The sequence below is a fragment of the Phlebotomus papatasi genome, chromosome 2 (genome assembly GCF_024763615.1).
Source record: "Phlebotomus papatasi isolate M1 chromosome 2, Ppap_2.1, whole genome shotgun sequence".
Taxonomy (NCBI): domain Eukaryota; kingdom Metazoa; phylum Arthropoda; class Insecta; order Diptera; family Psychodidae; genus Phlebotomus; species Phlebotomus papatasi.
The window spans coordinates 87,460,977-87,484,365 of NC_077223.1; the positions used below are offsets into that span (position 1 = coordinate 87,460,977).

The 23,389-nt window shown below is 33.0% G+C and overlaps 2 protein-coding genes across 15 annotated transcripts in view; one reads left to right on the forward strand and one right to left on the reverse strand.

Moving 5' to 3' along the window:
• The window catches only part of LOC129804903 (nocturnin), a 46,749-nt gene extending 44,516 nt beyond the window's left edge, over window positions 1-2,233 (forward strand). For all 9 annotated transcript variants that reach the window (XM_055852669.1, XM_055852668.1, XM_055852670.1 and 6 more), the window contains one exon: window positions 1,781-2,233. In XM_055852669.1, coding sequence (XP_055708644.1) covers window positions 1,781-1,909 — 129 coding nt within the window. In that variant the 3' untranslated portion in view covers window positions 1,910-2,233. The remainder of the gene's footprint in view (window positions 1-1,780) is intronic.
• A 380-nt stretch (window positions 2,234-2,613) lies between these two features.
• On the reverse strand, window positions 2,614-21,418 carry LOC129804911 (proton-coupled amino acid transporter-like protein CG1139). 6 transcript variants are annotated; one of them, XM_055852684.1, is made up of 6 exons: window positions 21,097-21,377; window positions 14,984-15,115; window positions 12,533-12,718; window positions 12,194-12,465; window positions 7,749-8,379; window positions 2,614-3,310 (listed from the first exon to the last, which is right to left on the reverse strand). In XM_055852684.1, exons 3-6 carry the CDS (start codon window positions 12,607-12,609, stop codon window positions 2,893-2,895), a joined length of 1,398 nt encoding a protein of 465 aa, XP_055708659.1. In that variant the 5' UTR covers window positions 12,610-12,718; window positions 14,984-15,115; window positions 21,097-21,377; the 3' UTR covers window positions 2,614-2,892. The 6 variants fall into 6 exon arrangements, with proteins under 6 accessions (XP_055708659.1, XP_055708660.1, XP_055708657.1 ...); XM_055852685.1 differs by lacking the exon at window positions 14,984-15,115 and adding an exon at window positions 20,411-20,512; XM_055852682.1 differs by lacking the exon at window positions 21,097-21,377 and adding an exon at window positions 15,248-15,279.
• Between the last annotated feature and the right edge of the window lie 1,971 nt (window positions 21,419-23,389).

A 23,389-nucleotide genomic window follows, 5' to 3' on the forward strand; every position in this document is an offset into this window, starting at 1 on the left:
TCAAATTTAATATAAGTAGCTAATAATTGATATCTTCTGCACGGAAAATATTTCAAAAACAGGGCTAAAAATTTCGATATTTTTTATTTTCTAAATTCCTTGTTCAAATTCTAACAAATTTACGACATTGAAGAAGATCTATGGAGGCTATCTATCGAAAAAAATTTAAGCCGCTATCTTTTTTACCTTGGAAGATATTGAATTTTAAAATTTTCGATTTGTGACTTTTTGCCCCAGTCTCCCCTACCGTTTGTCGCCAATTTTGTGTAAAAATTGCTTAAGTTTAGTGGCTTTTGCAAAAAGATCCACAAATATGAAAGGTTTTACAGAGATTGACAGATTGTCGTCAATTTTGTGTAAAAATTGGCAGAGCTTCATGACTTTTGCGTAAAGATCGACAAATCAGAACGATTTTTACAAAAATCGTCAGATCGTCGTAAATTCTTTTTTTTTTGTAAAACACGTCAGAGCAACATTTGCAAAAATATTGACAGATCAGAACGATTTTTACAAGACCTCGACAGATCGTCGTCAATTCTTTGCAAAAATCGATAGAGCTTCATAACCTTTACAAAAGGATGGACAGATTAGAACGATTTTTACAGAGATCTTCAGATCGTTGTCAATTTTGCATCAAAATCGATAACGCTACATGACCTTTGCATAAGGATTGACAAATCAGAACGGTTTTTACAGAGATTGGCTGATCGTCACCAATGTCTGTGTAAAAATCAACAGAGCTTTATGACTATTGGATAAAGATCTATGGATCAGAACGATTTTTACAGACTTCTACAGACCGTCGTGAATTGTATAAAAATCTAGAGACCTTCATGACCTTTGCAAAAAGATTGACAAATCCGAACGTTTTTACAGAGATCGACAGATTGCCGGTAATTTTATGTAAAATAAATAAAGCTTCATGACTTTTGTAATACAATGAACATATCAGAACGATTTTTACAGAAGTCGTTAGATCGTCGCCAATTTTGTTTAAAAATCGATGAAGCTTTATGATTTTTGTACAGAGATCGAAAAATCAGAACGATATTTATGGTGATCGACAGATCGTCGTCAATATTTTTTTCTGTAAAAAATGTCAGAGTGTCTTAACATTTGCAAAAAAATCGACAGATCAGAACGATTTTTAGAAAAGATCGACAGGTTTGCAAGATGTATGCAGAGATCAGATTAAGCCAGATTTTTGCTAGAAATTAATAGATCGACACGATTTTTGCTGAAATCGTCAGATCACCATCAATTTTCTGTAAAAACTTAAACATTTTTCACGAGCTTTGTAAAAGATCGACAGATCTAAATTATCTTTGCTGATCGACAATTGCGAACTTTTGCAGAGTTAAGATCAGTATTTGAATGAATAGAAAACCGTACATCAGTTTGTTATATTCTTTTTTTCAGTAAAATTATTTAAATAGAAATACAACGAGAGTTTTTTTTTGCTATTATAAAGAGGTTTTTGGTATGAATAATAAATAAGAAACACGGATTTGACCTAGACCCTTCTCCTCCTTTATTACTCGGTTTTTGGTATGGTTTAATGAGCTGAGTTAAATTATTAAAAACGTGTATAAACCGGTAATTTAATAGAGCAATAACAGTGATGAAATACGAAAAACTTTCTTTACTTTACCATTAATTTAAAAAATATGTTTAAAATTTAATTTGAAATATTTTAATAAATTCTTTATTAAAAAAAATATCGATTGAAAAGCTTCTCGGAAAATTTAAATATTGACCTTACCCTTCCTTATAATTCCAGGTTAACAATTGCCTCATGTTCCCCCAAGATAATGAAATTGGAAAGGATCGGGTGCCAAGTTTCCAGTATCCTTCCGATCATTTCTCTCTCGTGTGCGACTTTGAGTTCCAGAATGACGAAGCCCATTGATCACGAGGAGAAAGCCCAGCTTAATCCATGGTGAAGGATTTTCCAAATAATAAAGTTGAAGGGACGCTATTCAACTGTTTGAAATCACTCAAAAGTGGAGATTATTGAATTTAGAAAAAAAGGAAATGTCGCAGGTTCAGAAGATATTGCGCAGGATTTATGTGATTTTCAGGCAAAACATAATGAATTCTTTCAAAAGCTTCTGTAAATACAAAACTACTTGGAATATTTATTATTTTGATATGAACTGGAGAAAGAAATGTTAATTAAGAGGATTGTTGGAGAGAAGAAATAAATTATTTTTCTATGAAAAAAAATAACAAAGGAAATGTTTCATTTGAGACCAGCAAGTGGATTAATAATTTCGCATTGACGTCATCATGAATAGTTTAATGATTCATTAAGGTTTTAAATTCTTTACCCTTTGTTCTTAGGAGATTTTTTATTTAGTCTTATCATGCTTCTAACTGTACTAAAATTAATATTTTAGCATAAGATAATTTTATTTTCTGTTTTTTTTTTTATTTGATGCACTTTCACGATGTCAAACTTATTGGTACTTTTCATAATCTCATTTTCCAACGAATATGAATATTAGCCTAGATTCTGGAATAAATTTAGTTTTTTGTAGATCATAAAATCTTGAATTTCCAAAATTTCTATTTTCTTTTATTCATACAAAATCAAAGATAAAAAGGGGCCCATTTTTGATAAAACCATCTCTTTATTAGTACCTGCATTTCGACTACAATAAAATTGTTACATTTTCAATAAACAATTCAACAATAATCGACTATGTCTCATCACGATTGTTGATTTTTGACTGATTTATGGCCTCAGGCAGGCGAAAATTTATAGAGACGCGGTGTATAAATGCTTTGTGAGTATATGCAACAGTTTATTTTTCTTTTTGGATTTGGTGGATAATCCCTGCTTAATTGTGCGTCCATTGCGAATGGCTGCCCTGAGTTACGGCTTCGAAACTACATGAAGCTGAGAATAATATCGCGAACACTGGTGTACGTTCCAGCCACCAGTCCAATCACCCCAAAGACAATCAGGAGGATGTCACGGATGAGAACATAGCGGCAAGGACCTAGGTCATTGGGCCAGAGGACGCAGATCTCCATGATGCAGGGAAAGGCGAGTCCCAGGGCAGAGAGGCAAAGGGCGCCAAATAGCGAGATGAAGAGGCCAAGTCGAGGAATGGCAACGGCCAGCAGGAATGTTATGATAACGACCACAATTCTCGTAATAAATTCCCACATAAGCTTCTTTGGGGAGTTCTCAAAACGCTTCAGCAGATACTGATTCCAAATGATCTCCACGGGAACGTAACACTGAAGCCCGTAGGAGATAAAGATGGCAACAGCAAAGATGATTGTAATAGCCTGAGCGGTTCTGGAAATATGAAAAAAGTACATTTCTTATTAAAATAAAAAATCACACGTAGGGAATAGGTTACAAAGAATATAAAAGTACATCATTTTCATTATTATATTTTCTGTAAGTTCTATTTAAAAAAAATTGTAAACATTAGTTATTGGCATCTGATTTATGGAAACAATTTTTTTCAAAAAAAAAAGTTTGCGTTAGATAATATTATTCACAGAAAATTTATCTAACGTTAAAAATTAAATATTTCCTGTGATATTTAATGAATTTAAATCATTACACAGATTAACTAAGTGAGAGAAATTCGAAAAAGTTAAAATAACTTTCCGGAAATGTTAATTTTACCCTGCAGTATTGATCCAAAATCGGTGTAAATATTACCCTTTTTAGGTCTATTAGGGGTTAAAGGTACCCTTCTTCATGTTATTTTTACCCTTAAAAAGGTGTAAATTTAACATAAAAAATGTTGATATATTTTTACACCTAAAAGGTGTTAAAATTATGAGGAAAAAAAGTTAATCGCACCCCATTTTTTTCTCAGTTTTAAATTTGGATGTTTTTGGAAAGATTTGGACTTTTCTTATCAATTCAATTTCTTATCAATTTTTTCTGATTCGTAGAGTTAATTGTAATTGATTTATATTTCTCTATTGTCCCGTTTTAATTGCTCGTAAGTACCTATTTAGCCAATTTTCTAGTTCAAAATTGTTTTTCGATATACGAATGAATTTAATTGGTAATATATCGGTATGCACTCAAAAAAATATGCAAAAAGATAATTCACGGATAGCTCTACCTCGTGAGTTTTGACATTCCGAAAGCTATGACGCTTTGCCATCCCTTTTTTTGATTATTTCGAAAACGGCTTCAACGATATCCTTTATTTTTGGACATGTTGAGGGTGTAATCCACTTGAATATTTCGTTCATACATACTCATGACCTAAAAAATACTATTTTGAATTGTTAAAGACCAAATCTAATCCGCTCTATATAGGGGGCTCATTTTTGAATCGATTTGGTTATTTTCCAATTTTCTTGGAAAGGTCTTGAAATCATTAATAAATCTGTAAAATATTCCATTTAGACTTTTTGAATTTACTTATCTATTTTTCCATATTCTAGTTACTCATGCCAGAACGTTCTAAAATGCACAATTCGGGACCATTTCCGGTTTTTTTGTTTTCCTCCTTACCAAGGTCTTAGGCCTTTAGGCCTATTTTGATCAGTATCCTATATTGAAAACCCTTTGAAAATTACAAACATCCATAAAAATAGATACCAAAATCATCAATCTATAAAATTAATATCTGACAAATACTGAGGAAAAACAATAAATAACAAAGACGGGAACTTTACACATTAATAGCCGTACTGCTGAACCACTTTTTATTTCGGAATGTTTTTATGATTATGAATAAATTTAATGGGTTGTAAATCGTTATGTCTTCCAAAATCAGTCGAAGGGAAAATTTAAGGAAAACTCTTTCTCATGTGTACAAGCAATACATAAAGTTGGGACGCTTTGCTATCCCTTTTTGAGTTATTAAACTTCAAAGTTAGGAAGTAAGCCGAATAGAACATTTGAAAACTCTTTCGAATTTGGCAGAGCTTAAGCCTGAAATGGAATAAAATGAATATTAACTTCCGCAAGCTATAGCTCCTGAATAAGACTTGATTCATTATACTTATGGCGCAAGTTTACTCAGGTTTAAAATACTACAACGGATTCATCTTAACAATTAGGCAAAGTGTGATTTTAACTTTTAATTGAGAATTAAAAAATATGAAGAATAAAAACACATCTTTTATATGCATTAGAGTAAATACTTAAAAAGTGCTTAGTTGAAAGTCCTTAAATAAGTACTTATTGAAAATACTTTTCATGTCCTTAATACAAACTACTTAATTAAGGACTCTGACAAAGACCTTAATTAAGTACTTAGTCTTAAGGCTGAGTCATGTCATATTAGTTTCACTACTCGCCACAAAGCGCTGACGTTTGTCTCATTTTCATATATTTTTTAAGTAGTTGAATGTTCTACAACTCCTTAAAATTAAGTTATTGAGTTAAGAACTTATTAGGTACTTAATAAGTACTTAATGTGCTAGCCGGGATCTCCTAGTTTTCAAAATACGAGTGCGATGAATTATATTTATTGAGAAACATACAAAAAATTTAGTCATTATGAAGGTTGGGATCGTACGAAGTATGGGCACATTCTTCTATTTGTTTGAAAAATTTCTACTAAAATTCATGAAATTTAAAACAACAAGTGAAAAACACTTTTAATGAATTTCATGATTTTTATTGAATTTCAAAGAAAAGATAAAAAACATTAGCAAATAAATATTTTAAAATTTAGCTAAGAATTTTATAATCAAGATTTCTTAAAATTATTAACAGTTTTCGAGTGTTAACATTCGAAAATTTTTAAAGGTTTCCAAACGTAAAAAGGATACCTGCGTTCACTATTGTGAATTTATTTTTCAAGTCTTTTGAGATTAAAATAAATTCGACTAAATTGACTTTTTCCCTAACCATTCATTTAAGATACAAAACATTCAACTTTGGAAGTTTCCTTTCAATTAAGTTCAGTGGTTTTGTTTTGGCTTGAAGTTTGTTTGAACATGAAAAATTAATTTCAAACTCGTTTAGGGAAAATCAATAACCACTTTTAGGTAAATTGACGAACAAAATGGTAATGTTGCATTCATCCAAAAAACTTAGAGTCAACTCGGGCAAAAATATACAATTGAATGTTTTAGTTTATTTTCATAGAAATATTAAACAATGAAATAAAATGGATATGAAAGAAAACATATTATAAATCTATAGATTATAATCCCTAAATATACACAATACAATTTATAAAGCAATTAAGAAATAAATAGAAATATGATAGAGAATAGCTTAGAGTGGAAAATGTTATAATAAGAATTGAAATGAAGGGGAAAGTGCCCATGCTTTGTACGGTCCCAAGCTTTATAATGACTAAATTTTTCCTATGTTTCTGAATAAATACGACTCCGCAATATATTTTAAAATCAAGACACTTTGCTCTTGTTTTTAAAATATGGATGAGATGAGTCACATTTATTGAAAAACATACGCAAAATTTAGTCATTGTAAAGCTTGGGACCATGTAAAGCATGGGCACTTTACCCTAAGTTACACAGAAATCTTAAATAAATTACATTGAAAAATAAATAAACAATGACGTATTAGTCTTATTAATTACATATCTGAAATATTGTCTGGAGTTTTTGACTAAAGGCTTTATTAAATAAAAATTGAGAATGGTTGCCAGCGCCTATTGCGGAGAAAAAAACTGCCCTCTTGCGGAGGAAATATTTGCTAATTTAAACGAATTCTTTATAATGTTATCGTTTTTATTTTGCAGTGAAAATACTTTTCAATGAAAGCAAAGTCATTCAATTTTCTTGAAATGTAAATAGTGGGAATTCTTGAAAATGTACATAGAACTCTCCACTTATCTGTTGTCAATAAATATTTAAACATAATTAAAAAAAACTATGTGCTCTTCTAGCGAAGTATGTACACGTTTTTTTGCGCTTCACTGCTCTGTGTTTCTGCATTATCGACTTTTCTTTGTGTTGGTTTCTGTCTCGACTGTTTTCCCCAGACTTTGTCGTGTTGTAAAATCGCCAAACAGTCGGGACAAGAACCAACGCAAAGGAAAGTCGATAGTAAACACTTGAGAACAGTAAAGTGATAAAAAAACAAGTTAATTTTTCATTGGAATACAGTAGACTCTCTCTCAATCGTGAATATGGGGCAAAATGTCATCCGGTTTAGCGACGGAATTTAGCGTCAAAGCCTTTGTAAATTCCACAAAAAGTGCTCAATTATAAAGAATCATGATAAAATAGGAAGAATTACAGCGAATTTGAGCAAATTAGCTTCATAATTAAGCGTGAAAACTGTCAACAAAATTTGACGCCCGATTGAGAAAGAGTCGATTGAGTGAGAGTCTACTGTAGTATCAATATTACTGAAACATTCTGTAGCAAATTACACGTAAAGAAAAATTAATTCCCCAGACTGATTGACCTCAGTCTCCCCTATCGAGATCACAAAGTTGTTTTGGTAAAAATAGAAACATTCAAAAATAAATTTTGTGTCACAAGAAATCGATAGAGATTTGTATTGCTGTGTCATCATACATATAAACACTGTAAATAGAGTGTAAAAAAATCAAGTCAAGTTCCAAGTCAAGACTTGCCAAAAGCATTTTGGATCAAGTTTTTCTGCAGCTTATAACACATGGTCGATTTATTTGATGAGCCAAAAGAATCTCATATGGGAATATCCTGGATATCGCAGTTATTTAAAAAGCAACAAGTTTAAGAAGTTTCTCTTTCAGGAAGTCATATTTCACTTTAAAAGGTTTGGCACTTAAGATATTTATAAAAGGACTTACATATCTGTTTGTGAGATGTTGAGAGTGATGCTGCCCTTAGCGTCATTTCCAAATTTGAGGTAGCCTAGGAAGCCAATGATTGCATAGAGGATTGTAATGACGAACATTCCGATGTTTAGAACACCAAAATATCCTCCAAAGTTCTTAGGTGTCTTCATGTTATTCTCAACAGCAATCACAACTCCAACCGCTTCGAGGGCGAATAAGACCGTTCCGAAGAACAGAGGAAACTTCCCAATAGGCCCAATAGCATCCCTGGCACTTGGTCCAGGTATATCATCCAGGATGTAGGTTAGGATAAGACCCAATCCTACAAAAGTGATCACATTGGCAAAAGATGAAAATGGCGCTAAGAGTTTTAGGTTCCTGATGCAATTGAGCCCTATCAGGGGCATCAGAATGATCAACATGTGGATCTTTACATCCAGGTCCATCCAATAGTAGTCCACCAGCTGCTTGATATTCGTCGCCACGAACACTATATAGACACAGCATATTCCCAACTGGTAGATGATGAGAAATGTGTCTACTATCAATGCGGAAGCTCTAGCATAGGGTCTCAGGCTCTTAGGCCCCTGCTCCAGTGCGATTTGCATCGATGCGGGAAAAGTAAGGATTGGCAGACGATTTCCTAGTTTCGAAAAACAAAGGAAAAGTATGAGTCATACATGCTGTATTATACAAAAGTCTTTCAGCTAGTAATTTTAGAAGCAATTTGCCTTTTTGGCACATTTCACCAAATATTTATAGAACCATTTGAAACCATAATGAGTGTGTAAATAAGTAGTTTACAAATGTCTACTAAAGAAATATATGAATCCATCCGTTGGACAGTTTTAAATGAATAAAGAATAGACTGTAATTGCTTGGTATTTCAAAAATTAATTATGGGTTTCTAATGTTGTGACCAAGCTATATGGCAATCTATATTAATTGTAAACATGAGAGACATTGTGCAAAATGCTCGTACCTAAAATGAGACAACACCGCTGATTACTCTGCAAGAAGATTTTTGGGTGTACAACTGATTTGCTTTCAATAATATTTGACTTATGAATTGTGAGGAAATTTGCCAAAAATATCGTAAAGTTATACAATTGAATTTTCGCGTGAAAATCGCAATTATTCTTGTCTCATTTTTTATAGCCACGCCCCCTTCGAGAGTTATGACTTTATAAATTTAATATTAAGATATTTTTATGTTTAATTGCTGATAAGAAGATGTTTAGGCACTTCTGATACAAATCATTCAAAATACTTTTATTGCAAATAACAATTACGATAAGGGGAGTGGCTTAAGAAGTAAGCCACTCGAAGGGGGCGTATAAAAAATGAGACAAGAATAATTGTGATTTTCACGCGAAAATTCAATTGTATAACTTTACGATTATAGCTTCTTTCAAATACAAAAATTTTGTATGTAACTTTTTCTTTCGTTTTTTTTTTAATGTTTTTAATGAACTAAAACTAAAGCTTTCCTAATCAATTTTGAGGTAAAGTAGGCTTAAAGATTTAAGTTAAACATTAAGGGAAACTGGGGCAGTAGTAAACATGAGGTAGTTGTGAGCACTTAGTACTTTTTAAATTAGATATTAGTCTTCAGATGGCGAGACTTATTTGAGTTCATAGATATTACAGTGATCCTTGTACATTAAAGAAATGGAGGGTGTATCTCATGTTTACTACTGCCCCAGTTTCCCTTAGTTACAAAATTAAATATTTACGATTCTAAGTTTAAGGCTAAACTTGAACGTTCAAAACGTTCTCTCGACCAACTTTTAAATTAAGGGAAATTTTAAAGAAGCTATACATTTTTATTTCAGCTTCGCTATGGTAAAGTTTGATAAGTTTTATTTAAGATTCTTAAGAAAATTAACACTTTATAAATTAAAATCTTAAACAGAAAATATTAATCAACTTGTAGGCATTAAGCGCCGATTTAAAGATTTTATGCTTACTTCTCTCAGAGTTAAGGGATTACTTTCTTAAAAAGAGATGGCAAAGTGTTCCGATGCCTTGTCCGATGCTTTGCGAAATGCTCGAACTTGCGACTTATGCAGATGCTATGCAATACCCTATCAGTGCTTTTTTTTTTAAATTAGGGCTTCATCTATAAGATGATTGCCCCATATCAGTGCTTTTGTATTATTTACCGATTTTAACTGATTATAAAAATAAAAACAATTGAAAAGACTAAAAATTACTTGGCGGTTCGTTACCGGTTTATAAACAATTTAAATCGATGCAGAAATAACATGAAAAGATTGACCAAAGCAATACAATTGATCTTCAGATAAAAATGAGTTATCGGTTCATAACCAGTTTATTAAAGATTTATAACCGATTAGCATCGGTTTAGGCTTGTCAATCTCGGGGCTCTCGTGGCTTAAATGGATAGAGTGCTCCATCTATGGCGCAGAGATCTCTGATTCGAGTGACCCCGAGGCATCACGCACAATGCTGAAAATACTTGATTTACAGTACGCATAGTTTCAGGCGTTTTATCGTGATACAGCGGATCACTTGCAGCACTGTCCCTAGCCGTTCATACACTGACGGCTCAATAATACATCTGCCCTTGTTGATCATGAAGACAACTCGGTCTAGAACCCATATTTTCAATTTTCGATGCTTTGGATGCTTTGCAGAAACATCCCACCAATAAATAGACATCCTATCAACCTCTCTGCCTCCTACAAAATTGTGAAAGTGTTTCTTCGCTCCTTGGAATATGTGTGGTGAAATACAAAAAAATATCCTAAACATTCATGGGTTTGTTTATAAAACGATCTCAAAATCCACCGTTCAATTTAGAGGTGACCTAGAGCCTCAGTGGACCAGTGAATAGAGTAGTGGCTCTATGACAGTGAGGTCTCGGGTTCGAGACTAGGCAGCTGCAGATTATTCAGCAGGTGTTTTAATCTTAAATTCGTCCAGTGAATGAATGGAAAATTAATGCCCAATGCATTGACAATGAATCGCCTAAACAAAAGAGGCTGGTAGGGGAAAGGCTCATAATTTTGGACAGTTTCTAAATTTGGACATTTTGAGGATAAAATTGGACACTAAAAATAAATTGATTAAAATTATGGATTTTATTCCAATATTTGATGAATAAAGAATTCTATCTAAATATTTGTTCTTTTTGGAAGATTTAACACTAAATACGTTAAATTTTGAATATTATTTGAGTTAAAATTGCTTTGTTGAAAATTCAGTGTGAGCAATTGCTTACGAGAAATATGACAGGGCTTCGTGTTTACTTCACCCTTATTTAGCTGTGGTGAAGTACTAACAATTTTTCCTCGCTGCTTTTCAGTGATATTATCAAATATTTATTGAATATTGTGTTGATTCACATTAATGATGATTTGTTTTGTACATTTGACCTGAAGTGAGATTTGCCTTGTGAATCACGTTTTTCATGTGAAAAATGGGAAATTTTCTAAGAGATTCATCGGTGACGCAATAGTTCTTATTTTGGACTGGACAGGTGTTTCTCTTTCGAAATTTCGTGAAGTTTTAGCTTTTGTAATGACTAGGTTGTATAAATGCCTGGAGAAACAAAGGAGCATCATCTCTGCGAACGAGATGTAGCGAGAAAAGCCTTGAAAGGCTCCCGGAAAGACCAGAGAATGAGCGAATCCTCAAGTACTTGGATTACCGAAGTCAACTCACTTTAATGAATGATATAGAAAATTTCTGGGCTTCTTGTCACATTCTACGTTTCCCTTACATGTACAGGAAGATGACTTGGTGAGATAGGTTTTTGAAATGGAGAACAATGGGCATTCTATTGAGGTAAAGTAACTGTCCAAATATAAAACCAAGTGGTCCAAAATAAGAATCAAGTTCACCTCTACATATCAATTCATTTTTAAACGTATTAAAACTAATTTTTGTAAATAAAAGACGATAAATGGCTTGTCAAGTTTCTAAACACACCTTCTCAAAAGAGAGTAACAAAATAGGTCAATTAGTATTGAAAATATCGCACTTCAAACTTGGAATATCGATGCTTGTAAGAAAACTGTCCAAAATTATGAGCCTTTACCCTATAGGAAATAAATTTTGAAATGCAGAGTTTAGTCGAAAGTAAATACACATTCACTGCCTAGACTAGAATGGGGAGTGTATAATGGGCCCAAATAAGTGACCTGGGGGCAGCGGTTTCGATAGGAATATAACCGACTCATTGATGTATCTTAAAATCTCAAATGTTAGGGGTGCACTACACCCCTCTTTTCTCTAAGTCACAATTTCGAGTATGCCGCAAAGTTGGAACGGTTGGAACGCTTTGCCATTCAGGCCATTTATGTCTAACCGTTGTACTAGGTCAATTTCAGACAATTAAAAAATGGTCAAATACAGATTCGTGTAATCTCAGGTTCAAGTTCGTAAATTTGTATATGAACATAAAGGGTTTTACGGATTATACGACTCACTTTTGCAGATGATGTACTGAGTTCGGACGAGAATGTGCAGACAGTAGGTACATAGAGCACCTATGATGAGTGTATTGATGAAACCTGATACATATCCGGAGTTTGCAAAAGCTTCCGGCATCGCCAAAATACCCGTTCCCAGTGATCCCTTGAGAATATGAATAAGTGTCTCGATGTTCGTGGTCGGATGAGGTACATTCCGGTGCATGTGTGGGTCATAGTCCTCTGTATTGAGTGGTGAACCTTCTCCATCTTCGTGATGGACTGAATTCCTGCCAAACAACAATTATTAGGCGCCGTCTTAGGGGGTGGTCTTTTGCAAAAATCTAGGACACTCACTTGTAACCACCTTTCTCCTTGTCCTCCATCAACTGCAAATTGACGCCCTCCTCCTGAGTTTCTTTCTGTGTCCCCATCCTTTTTCTCTTCTATCTTCGTACCACCAGCAATTTCCGCTCTTTACAGTGTCCTACAATCCTCTGTTGATTTATACCTCGGTCGAGACCAGCGTCAATTGGCAGCCAACTGGAAAGATGATGGCATGTGAAGCTATTGGTTAGGAAGATTGAACCACAATTACGGAGGACAAATGATTTTAAATTGACTTGAATTGAAATGCACATTGAAGGCGTCAAGTGGAAAGTATATTTATTGCATTTTCATCATTTTCTCTACATAACGATAGATCAACATTAACATTCCTCTCTCTAACGAAGATACTTTTTCTTCTTCAGGGGCAAGCACGCTTCAACATCCCAATTGGAATGCGCATATGGAGAGCATAAGACTTGATAATTTTTATTAAATTTTCAACAATTGACCACGCAATAGGACACAAGTGGCAGTTTTTTTGTTAGTCTGCTCTCTAAATAGCTTTAAGAAGATAATTCTTCGCAAGTTAAAAAGATCATTTGATCTTGATCTCGCGTGATCTTTTTATGTGAATTGTTATGATTATTTTGTCGATACTGTACACGCCATTCATATCACTAATGTCTCTACTATTCGACCTTTACCAACACAATCAATTTGAATTTGCAAAGTGGGGTAAATTAAGTTATAATATTGAATTTCATCAATAGTGCAAATTCCAGAAGTTTTCTGAAAATCAAGAGTATAGTGCATAATGTTATCAGTTCTTTGAAAGTTTACCTTTCTGAAATCATGCATACATTCAGCAATTTTCTCTTATCTTTATTAGCTTTCTTAATGCATATCAACTGGGGAATTAGAACGTTGGAAAAATAGAAAGAAATCAGTTAAGAATGTTTCAGAAAATTACAAAGCAGATTTTGATCTGGGAATATCATTGTCTGTTCAATTTTTTGATCTACAATAATCTCTACTTATTATCATTTACGACATATAAAAATATATAAGATATATGTTACAGATTTGAACAGAAAATGGTGTTTTCTAAATTTAGATCAACATACAGTTACTTTATCAGCGAAATACAAGAACATTAAGTATTTGATAAGTTTGAATTAAATATTTGTCAGTAGGAAAATCGATTCTTATCAGTTTCCGTACAACTTACGCTGTAATGCGAAGAAAAACAAAAATAAATAAAAATGTAATGATCTTGCTGACATTTTTACGGAGGACTTTTCATCTATGAAATATTTTACTAACTGAAAGGTTAAGATACCAATTACTTGTATATTTATTACGTTTTACGGATTTTAAATACAAAAAGACTACAGTTTTATTGCTCAAAGTCCAAGTATCCAGAAAGAACTCATTTTCGCTGTTTGAAAATTACAAGGGGCTAATTTATTTTTTTGCGATTTTGAAATTTTAATGCATTAGAGAGAACATTTTATAAATTTTCAGATGTATGAAATTTCTTTTATTAGACATTATTTTTCAAAATTCTATTCTTTTTGATTACTTGCGCAATTTTATTTGAAATAAAAGGGCACAAAATAGATTAAACGTCCAAATTTCTATGGAACAACCAACTAACTCAAGCAAGTTAACCCCCTCTCATTCTTATTCCAGGAAAATTTGTTCATCATAGAATTACAGAAAGATAATTGGAAAAAGAGAGATCTTTTGATGTTTATATTAATATTCAGGCGAATAGAAAAGAAATAAATTGTTCTTGTCGTGACATTAAATTGGGATAGAGAGAGGTGGGGCTATATTGAACTGGGGCTACACATTTCTTAGGAAAGCTGAACCTAGCGATAATTTAATTCAGATTTGTCTACCTAAATTACATTACGTTGAAGCTTAGCTTCCTTTATAAATACGCGAAAAAATAGCGTTTTCAATGTAGCCCCACCTGCCCTTAATTATTTGCACAAAATTCAATCTTTCATGCTGTCTCTTGAAGGATTGATGAAAATGCTTTGGCTGCTTGTAATTTCCAAGAAGCGATATATAATCTTTTATCAAGGGAACATATTTTCAAAACATTGGAATTTTGAAATTTTGAGAAAAATGACTTTATGGTATTTGTCCGTTATTTCGGCCTGCCTGTTATTGTCCTAAAGCCTAAACTCTGAGATATCGACTTTAAAATTCTGTGACTAAAATAACCTTTTTGTTAATTTATTTTACCTAACAAATTAATTACCAATACGGGCGGGCAATATATGGAAAAAAGAATTTTCTTTATAAATAGCTTTGTAGTTACCTAGTAAAATACATTTTATTTAAAAATTATGATTAAGTTTTCATTAAGAAACTGGACCATTACAATGTTTGTAATATGTACACTATGTACATATCCAATATTTTTTTGAAAGAGAAGAATATTTAGTATTAAGACACTAAACTCACTGAATATTAAGTTTCCTGGGTCCGGTGGCAGCCAAAATCCCGAAAGCCAAAATCCCGAACGCCAAAATCCCGAAAAGGCCAAAATCCCGAAAGCCAAAATCCCGAAAGCCAAAATCCCGAATGTTCAAAATCCTGATAGGAATGAAATTATATTGAAGAAAATGTTTAAAATAATTTTTAGGGATTTTGTTTAGGGATTGTTGTTATGTCATAATATATAAAAATTTATAACTATGTATCCTGTGAATGATTGGCATATACAACCTGTGAAGGAGTTTTCCACCGTTTTCACTCTGGAGGTTGGTCTTCAACGCTAAGACGGCGGTGGCCGCATAAACGCAAAGCATATAATTACTTGAAAAGGACTCGAATGTAAGCACAATAAATAAATAAATAAATAAATAAATAAAAATAAAATAAATTTCCCAAGACACAGAAGATTTCCCTTTGCCTCCAGCAAGCGCGGGTACAATCGTAGGAGTAGCTATAACACTTTTAAAAATTCGGGATTTTGGCTTTCGGGATTTTGGCGTTCGGGATTTTGACTTTCGGGATTTTGACCGGGACCCCCTGGGTCATATATTACAATTAATTTGTTTTTTTCCACAACTTTATAAATCTTCTCTTTTCTTTGTTATGTCTTCGAACAGTAATAATTTATTAGAAGAATTCAGTAATGAATAAAAATATCCAGACAATTTCAACCCAGATCAAGAAGCTACTATAATTAATACATAAGAATCTGAAAATAATGAAAATTTTGAAATATCGTGAGTTAATGGAGTTAATCTTAAACTTGTTTGTCTAATTCACGTTCCTGATTAAAATGTAAAAATTTTGGCACTTTGGACGATAGCAAAAATATATGTCAGTAAAAATTTCATTAGAAATTGCTTAAAATCATGTCTGAGATGCTTAATGAATAAAGGGCAAAATTATATTTTTCCGAAGAATATTTCCTTATTAGGTGAGATTCTTAACAATCTCACCTACTATAATCCTAACAAAATTTCATGTCGTCCGATCGACCTCAAATTTGGCCAAAATGTGTTTCAGCACTTCCTGATCACGAATATATATGTGGCTAATTTACGTTCCCGGCCGGCCGGCCGGCCGGCCGCTCTTTGGAGCTTAATAGCTCCTAAACTAAAAAAGATATCGACTTGCGGTTTTCGGCAAAGGTTATATATCGGGTGAAAATTGCAACTTGGTGCATAGACCCCCCACCCCCCACCCCTCCTTCCGCCATTTTGAAGACCCCCCTTTTTTTGTTTTCTCAATAGCTCCGCCCCTATGGCATTCAGCGGACTCAAATTTTAGTATGTTATAGCTGGGCCTTAGAGCTTTCCATCAATACCAAACTTAAGGTCCCCCGACCCCCCTGACCCGAGCTATAAGGGTCCAAAAAAAATTTCTTAAAATGGCCATAACTCCGGTTCTAATTGTCAGAATTTAAAAAGTGAGGGCTTTTTGGAAAGCTCTCGTGAAATTCCACTTCTCCTTCTAACATCGCAAGTTCATAAAACCACCGCTAGGGGCGCTTTTTTTAAAAAGAAAATTTTTAAATCTTAAAAGTTAAATAACTCAAAAATTCCATTGTGCATCGGGCTGAAAATTTAGTATGTTGTAGCCGTTGATTATACCTATCAAACAAAAAAAACCTTAAGTCGATCCATAACCCCTGACCCGAGCTATAAGGGGTCAAAGTTCGAACATTGACCAGCCTCTATCTCCGGTTCTAATTAACATAGCGACCTAAATTTTACCTTTTTGGTTTCGTCTCGATGAGCACTTTCAGATGGAAGTTCAAAAAGTCACCACAGGTGGCGCTGTGATAGCGTCAAAATTCATCGAAATTCAAAGTCACTTTTTTCAAAAACGGCATTGTGCAAGTTAATGAAATTTTAGTATGTTGTAGTCCAGTCTAGGACGTTTCCAAAATGGTGCGCATGTGCGCTGTGGTTTCAACAGAACCGGAGATATGAGGGGTCAAAGTTCACGAAATTCAAAAAATCATATCTCCGGTTCTATGTGACCGATTTTGATGAATGAGGGCTTAAACGAAAGATCTCACCAAATGCTACAACTTTCTAGAATATTTGAACTTCGTGGGACCAACACCAGGGGCGCCACAGTCGAAAAACCAATTTCAATATCACATAACCTCAATTATCTCGACTGTCGCTGAACCGATTTTGATGATTACTTCGACATAATTGTAGAGGACATTTGTCTCTACATTTCGTCCATACATCATTTTCCGGTCAGACTACGCTATCACTCCGATTTTGCCGTTTAAGTGTGAAAAAATTGATTTTTCCCATAATAACGCTTTGAAATCACTCAGATGCCAATTTGACTGCCTCTACTCCACAAAGACACTTAAAATAGGGTTTTAAATGGAAAGTCCCACAAAATACAACAATTCTTTGATATAGTTGAAGTTCAACAAATGACTACTTGGGGCACTCTGGATGAAAAAACGAGTTAAGAAACAAAAAACCTCGCTTATCTTGGCTTCTGAGTAATCGATGAGTTCAAGTTCTACGGCAAAATTATAGAGAACATTCTGGTCTACATTTCACCCATATAACACTTTTCTGTCAGTTCATCCAAATCCTTGACATTTTGGTTCAAATACAAAACTTGTATAATTTCACGAATTTGATTCAAGATAACTGAATGGCGTCTCCCTACTTCAGCATCAAATCGAATTTGCATGCACTCCGAGTTAGCTCACGTTAAGAATCTCACCTACATAAGCCGGTTAGGATTATCTGTCCCTTTTTTAACTGCTCGAACTCAAAAAGAGAGCATCGAAGCAATTATATCCACCGCCTTTTTCCAACATGTCACTACTCCGGAGCTTAAACGGTAGGAAAAATTTATTAAGTATCCTACTCTACCGTGGGTTGCCATTTAACCGAGCGTGTTAAGGAGAAACGACCAAAAACGGTTAGAAGATTCAATCTTAAATTTGGATTTTTGGAAAATTTTGAAATTTCTTATCCCGTTATAACAATTCTATTCCTTTTTATTTGTCTAAACATATTACTAATTCCAAAAATATTCTAACATGCAGATTTATAAATCAATTTTCTATTTCAGAAAAGTTTTCTTTTTTGTGAATTACTTTAAAAGGTATGTAGTAAACCAGTATACACACCCAAAAATCATGCGAAAAGTTAATTTCACGGGTAAAAATAAAAGGATCAAATTGATGTAAATTTGATCCTTTTGCAAAGGATGGATCAAATTTTAAACTTTGAATGAAAATTTATCATAATAGAAAATGTTTTATCATAAACTCATTACTCACAATACTTATATTTTTCTCATCAGAGTAAACACCAAAGATAACTTTTCATTGTATAATTATTAATTTTTATTTTAAAAAAGTTATACTTTTCATCCTTGATTATCCATTTATTTTTACCAGTGTCCCGGATAGCTATATCTCGTGAGTTAGAGCATTCCGCAAAGCTGCGACTTTTTGTCATTTCTTTTTTCAGGAAATGCGTGGCTTAAGACTGGCTATTGCTATTAAGTCAGATTCATTAAAAGAATATGGGAAAAATATGAAGTGTTCGAAGCCATAGTGTGTGAGAAGCCTGGAAGTTTTCGCCTATTGAAAATAGTTTCTCGAAAGTCGAAACAGAATCGGCTGGATATTCTCAAATTGAAACATTCAAATTCAAGGACATTTCCAATATATTTTTTTTAGTTTTAAGGAGTCCAAAGTATTATTATGGTCATTTGGATTGCATTGTTTCCATCCATTTTTAAGTATCCTAATTAGGGTAGTTCTTTGTCTTGGGTAAATAATGTTAGGAGGAAGTGGTACACCTTTGGAATAGATTTTTTTCTCGTATTTATGAAAGGAATTGGACCTTATCGTGATGTACTTTATCTCCACAAACCGATTCTGAAGCTAAACTACATCGTAATAAGGCTCAATTCTATTTAAATATAGGAGAAAAAAGCCATATATTTCAAAGGTGTCCCACTTCTCCTTTTTTAAAAGGTTCTTTATAAAAAGTGATAGAAAAAGCTTTTTGATTAAATCAAATTCGTGCAAACTGTTGAAAAAAAATTCTTTTGAGTTAATTTAGAATAGATAGGAGATAATTAATTATATTCTACATTAATCAAATAATATTATTTTGAAGCAATACGGCTTGTGATGTGTAAGGTCCACATTTCTATTTATTATTTATTGATTAATTTATTTTTACCAGCTGATAGACAAAATAATTTTATCGATTGATGATTTGGTTATTTTTGTGAGCATATGTAATTTTATAAAGGGTTCCCCTAAGACTGAGTAACCAAATAAAATTATTTTGAAAAATATGAAAAAACATTTTTCTGAAAATAGTTATTTAACAATTTTTTTCTGAAAGACAATGTAATAAAATGAAATCCTTTCTCGTGGGTCGAAAGTAGATGAGTGTACTTTTTGTTCCTTTTGGTGTATCATGAACATATCTTCTAAAGACAATTATGGAGGAGTATCACGTCAAATTTCTGAGATATCTTCATGTGAAAATTCTCAAGATATGAATTGACTTGTTTGTTTAAACTCGTATTATTATATCAATAACAATGTTTTAACAATGTGTTCTAAATGGTGCATTTGACACAAAAATTAAAAAATCTTTTTCAGAATAAATATAATATAGAGTAATAAATAAGGAATTATAATAATATAAGTAAACGAAACACTTTTACTTCTATTATATAATTCATGAAAAATTGAATTAACCGAATTTTTATTATCGAAGAGACAATTTCAAAATGTATTATAAAACTGAGATTTTTTTTCAAAAGTAAGTTTGATAAAAATTATTAATTCATCAGAACTCTTCGTGGAACTATAAGATTAATTAAAGATCCAATATTAACTTTTCTGGCAACTTTTGCATAATGTAAAATTATAGAAAATTATTTAGTTTTTATTTGTTGTTTTCTAAATTTTCCGAATTGTGTTTTGCTGATCAAATGACAGAGCCATTGTTTATCTTAATATAATGCCCAGCGCACAATAACTTCTGTTTATAAACTGGTTTTCAAATTTCCCCATGAGAATGAGCGAGATGATTAGATCTAGATCTCACTCACTCTCATTGAAATGTCAAAAACATGTTTACTAAACAAAAGTTATTGTGCGTTGGGCATAAAAGTGTTTCTAACAAATAATAATACGGATTTAGTTCGTTTATGAATTCAGACGTATTTATTGCGAACGTGAGTTCACCCTTCCAAAACAATTCAATCACAAATAAGTTAAGGTTAAGGCAATTATTATGACACTGAGTTGAGGGTTACACATTTGGAACTTGGACTAAATTCAATTCCAAATAAAAGCAACTGCAACAAACATTTTAGAATAATTAGGTCAATTAAATATTACACCAATTAGTATACCAAGCATTTAACAACGGTTTCACTGCAACTTCAGAAACTCCGGTAGAATTAAAATGTAGTCAGTTGCAATATAGCTTTCCTTCTAATATTCTAAGGCGAGTTCTAGGAAGAAAAGAAGCCCGTTTTGAATGCAAAAGAGGGTGAGGCCCATAAGGGGAAATGTTAAACCAACTGTAGAGGAAATGTCAGAGACGATTTCTTGCAATTTTGGTGTGCACAAAAAAAATGTTTCGTCTTTAAGGAATGCATCAATAGGTCCATTTGAGTATTTCTCGCGTGTAGATATAAATAACTGAACGAAAATTAATTGGAACAATGCTCAGTGCTTCAATTACATTGGTTCAGCATTTCGACAAATGGGTCTAAATAAATAGAATATTATTGTGTATTTCCGGTTAATAATGCCATAATCCGCCCGCGAGGATTGTTATGTAATTCCAATCACTTTCACGAGGAATAGACCACTCAAAGGCTTCACTTTATTCTTTCCCACACTTTTCTATTCGCGTCCACAGCGCAATTTTGCTTCGCACTGTCTCTTGGAAAATGCGCCAATGCCAATGGGAAAAATAAAACAGATGGATGAGAGTAGGGGATTTACAGAAATATCACAGGAAATTCATTTTGGATTGAAGGAAAAGCCACAAAAGATTGGGATTGAGGCAGGAGAATAATTCATTTCGTACCAGACGCTGCGCTTCCTCGACACAAACTGCCTCTCTTGTGGTCAATAATGTACCCCTTTTCCTCTATCAGTAGCCACTACTTTACAGCCACTCTCACACTCTCATCAACTTCGCATTAGGAAAACACATGAGATACTTGACAAAGTTATGAATTGGATTCTCTAACGACTGTCGCAGAAGACAGTGCAGAAAGTTACATCACTTGCACGCGTGATGATACATTGTATAGTTAAGAGTTAAATGGAACTAAAGACACGAGCATTTCGTTCACAACTAATTTAGTAGACTTTTAGGCTGAATGACGGAAGAGATTTCACCATTCAGGAAAGGTGGGAAAAGTTGATACATGCGCAAAAGCTTCCTCAAGAGCTTTTCATCGATCCACCCAGGCGGACTACTCAGGCGAATGAACTTAGTATTGCGACGGAGAAAGGTATGAAAATTCGAATTTAGAAGTAGATTATAGCCATTTAACGATTAAAGGACTAAATTCTTTTATATAAGGGAAAAGCACCCCGGATCGGAATGTTAAGAGATATGCCCGATATTTAGTTGAAAATATATAAGCCTCAAAATGCCATTTGGTATTTTTGTGTATACTAATCGGTATATTAGTGATCCATTTAACTATGTCTGTGCATTTGAATTTTACATTTTTATAATAACTTAATAAAAAATAGGTGTAATTACAACTATGTACCCTGTACCTCGGATCGTCACGAATTTAATCAGATGTCTCACAGAAAATTGATTATATAAATTAAATCTAAGCTAATGCATTGCACTCTTGTGAGAGTTAAATGGTAAAAAGTAGCTAATAATTTTTAAAAATGAATTTGAATTGGTGCAACAATATGGTAATAACCTGACGATCCGAGAAACACTGCCGATCGCTGGTGCTCTTTTCTTATGTTCTAATGCGAGTTTCAGACTGGAGGTTTAGTCTAGTTCCCGAACATCTTCAAACTATAAAGAACAAGTAATTTTAGCGGTCTTTCAAAATTTAATGGATCATTTTGTCCTTAATATTTATTTTAAAATCAGAATTTTTTTCAAAATCTTGTGTGGTAAGAAATTAGGGACACTAAGCCATACAGTTAAGTCTTAGCACTGAAACCCGTATAAGGCATCTTTAGGTATAGGTACTTTGTGAAAAAACTGAGATTAGAATAATAAACATTTTAGTGAATTTGAGAATGTTTTCTCGTGGGGCCTTGCTTAATATTTCGTCTAAGATAAACTGGACTAAAGACGGCTCCAGTCTAATTTAGTACCAGTTCTACCTACATCTCGCTCTTTGGAAATTACAAGGGGCCAATTCAATCTGAACGATCTGAGCAATTTTTCGGGAGGCAGCATAAAAGACTCAATTTGGTGTAAATATCTCAATTTAATGTCTGAACAAAAACAATTAATTTCATTTCTATTTTCCCTTCAAAATATCTTTATCTCGAGTTAGCTCTGTGTAATTCTAAATGATGGACAAATTATCCTGGAATAAGAATCAGAATGGATTAATTTGCTTGAAATAGTCCTTTTCCATCACGAAAATACGAATAATAAATCTATTTTGTGCCCCTTTTCATCAAACAAAATTGGGCATGCATTTAAAAAGAATAAAATTTTGAAAATATTATAAAATTCTCTCTCTAATGCATTGAAATCTCAAAATCTCAGAAAAGTTAGTTAGCTTCTTGCAATTTCCAAAGAGTTATCTGAACTTTTGCAAATATCTACTGCAATTAGGGTAAAGTGGTACACGTTGGACAGGGATTTTTTTTTGATAAATTTAGTACTTCATTTTTGTTCGTATATTTTTAATGCTTTAGTTTTATAATTTGATTCCTTGTGCTTAAAAAAATGGTACTGTATTTATCAAGAAAAAATCCCTGTCCAACTTGTACCGGCGAATTGTCCAACTTGTAACAATATGTCCAACTTGTATCACTTTACCCTATACAGCCAATTTCTGCTTAGTTCTACAACATGCTATAATTTTTAAAGATATGAAAATCGTAAAAAAGTTGATAAACTAGTTCGAATTTTGGATGCAAAATTAAATTTCTGAATTTCCTGAACCAAGGTTTTTTTTAGATCCTTCAAGTAGATTAGAAAAACAAATTTAAAAATGCGAGAAAGCATAGAGATCAGGGTGATATCATTTGAGACCTTAATGTTCTGAAATGAGCAAGTCTTGTAAGATCTATAGAAATGTTCTTAAATAACTTAATTTTAAATATTCTGTTGCTATTGTTTTTAGTGAATGTTTAATGCGTTTTTATAAATATATGTT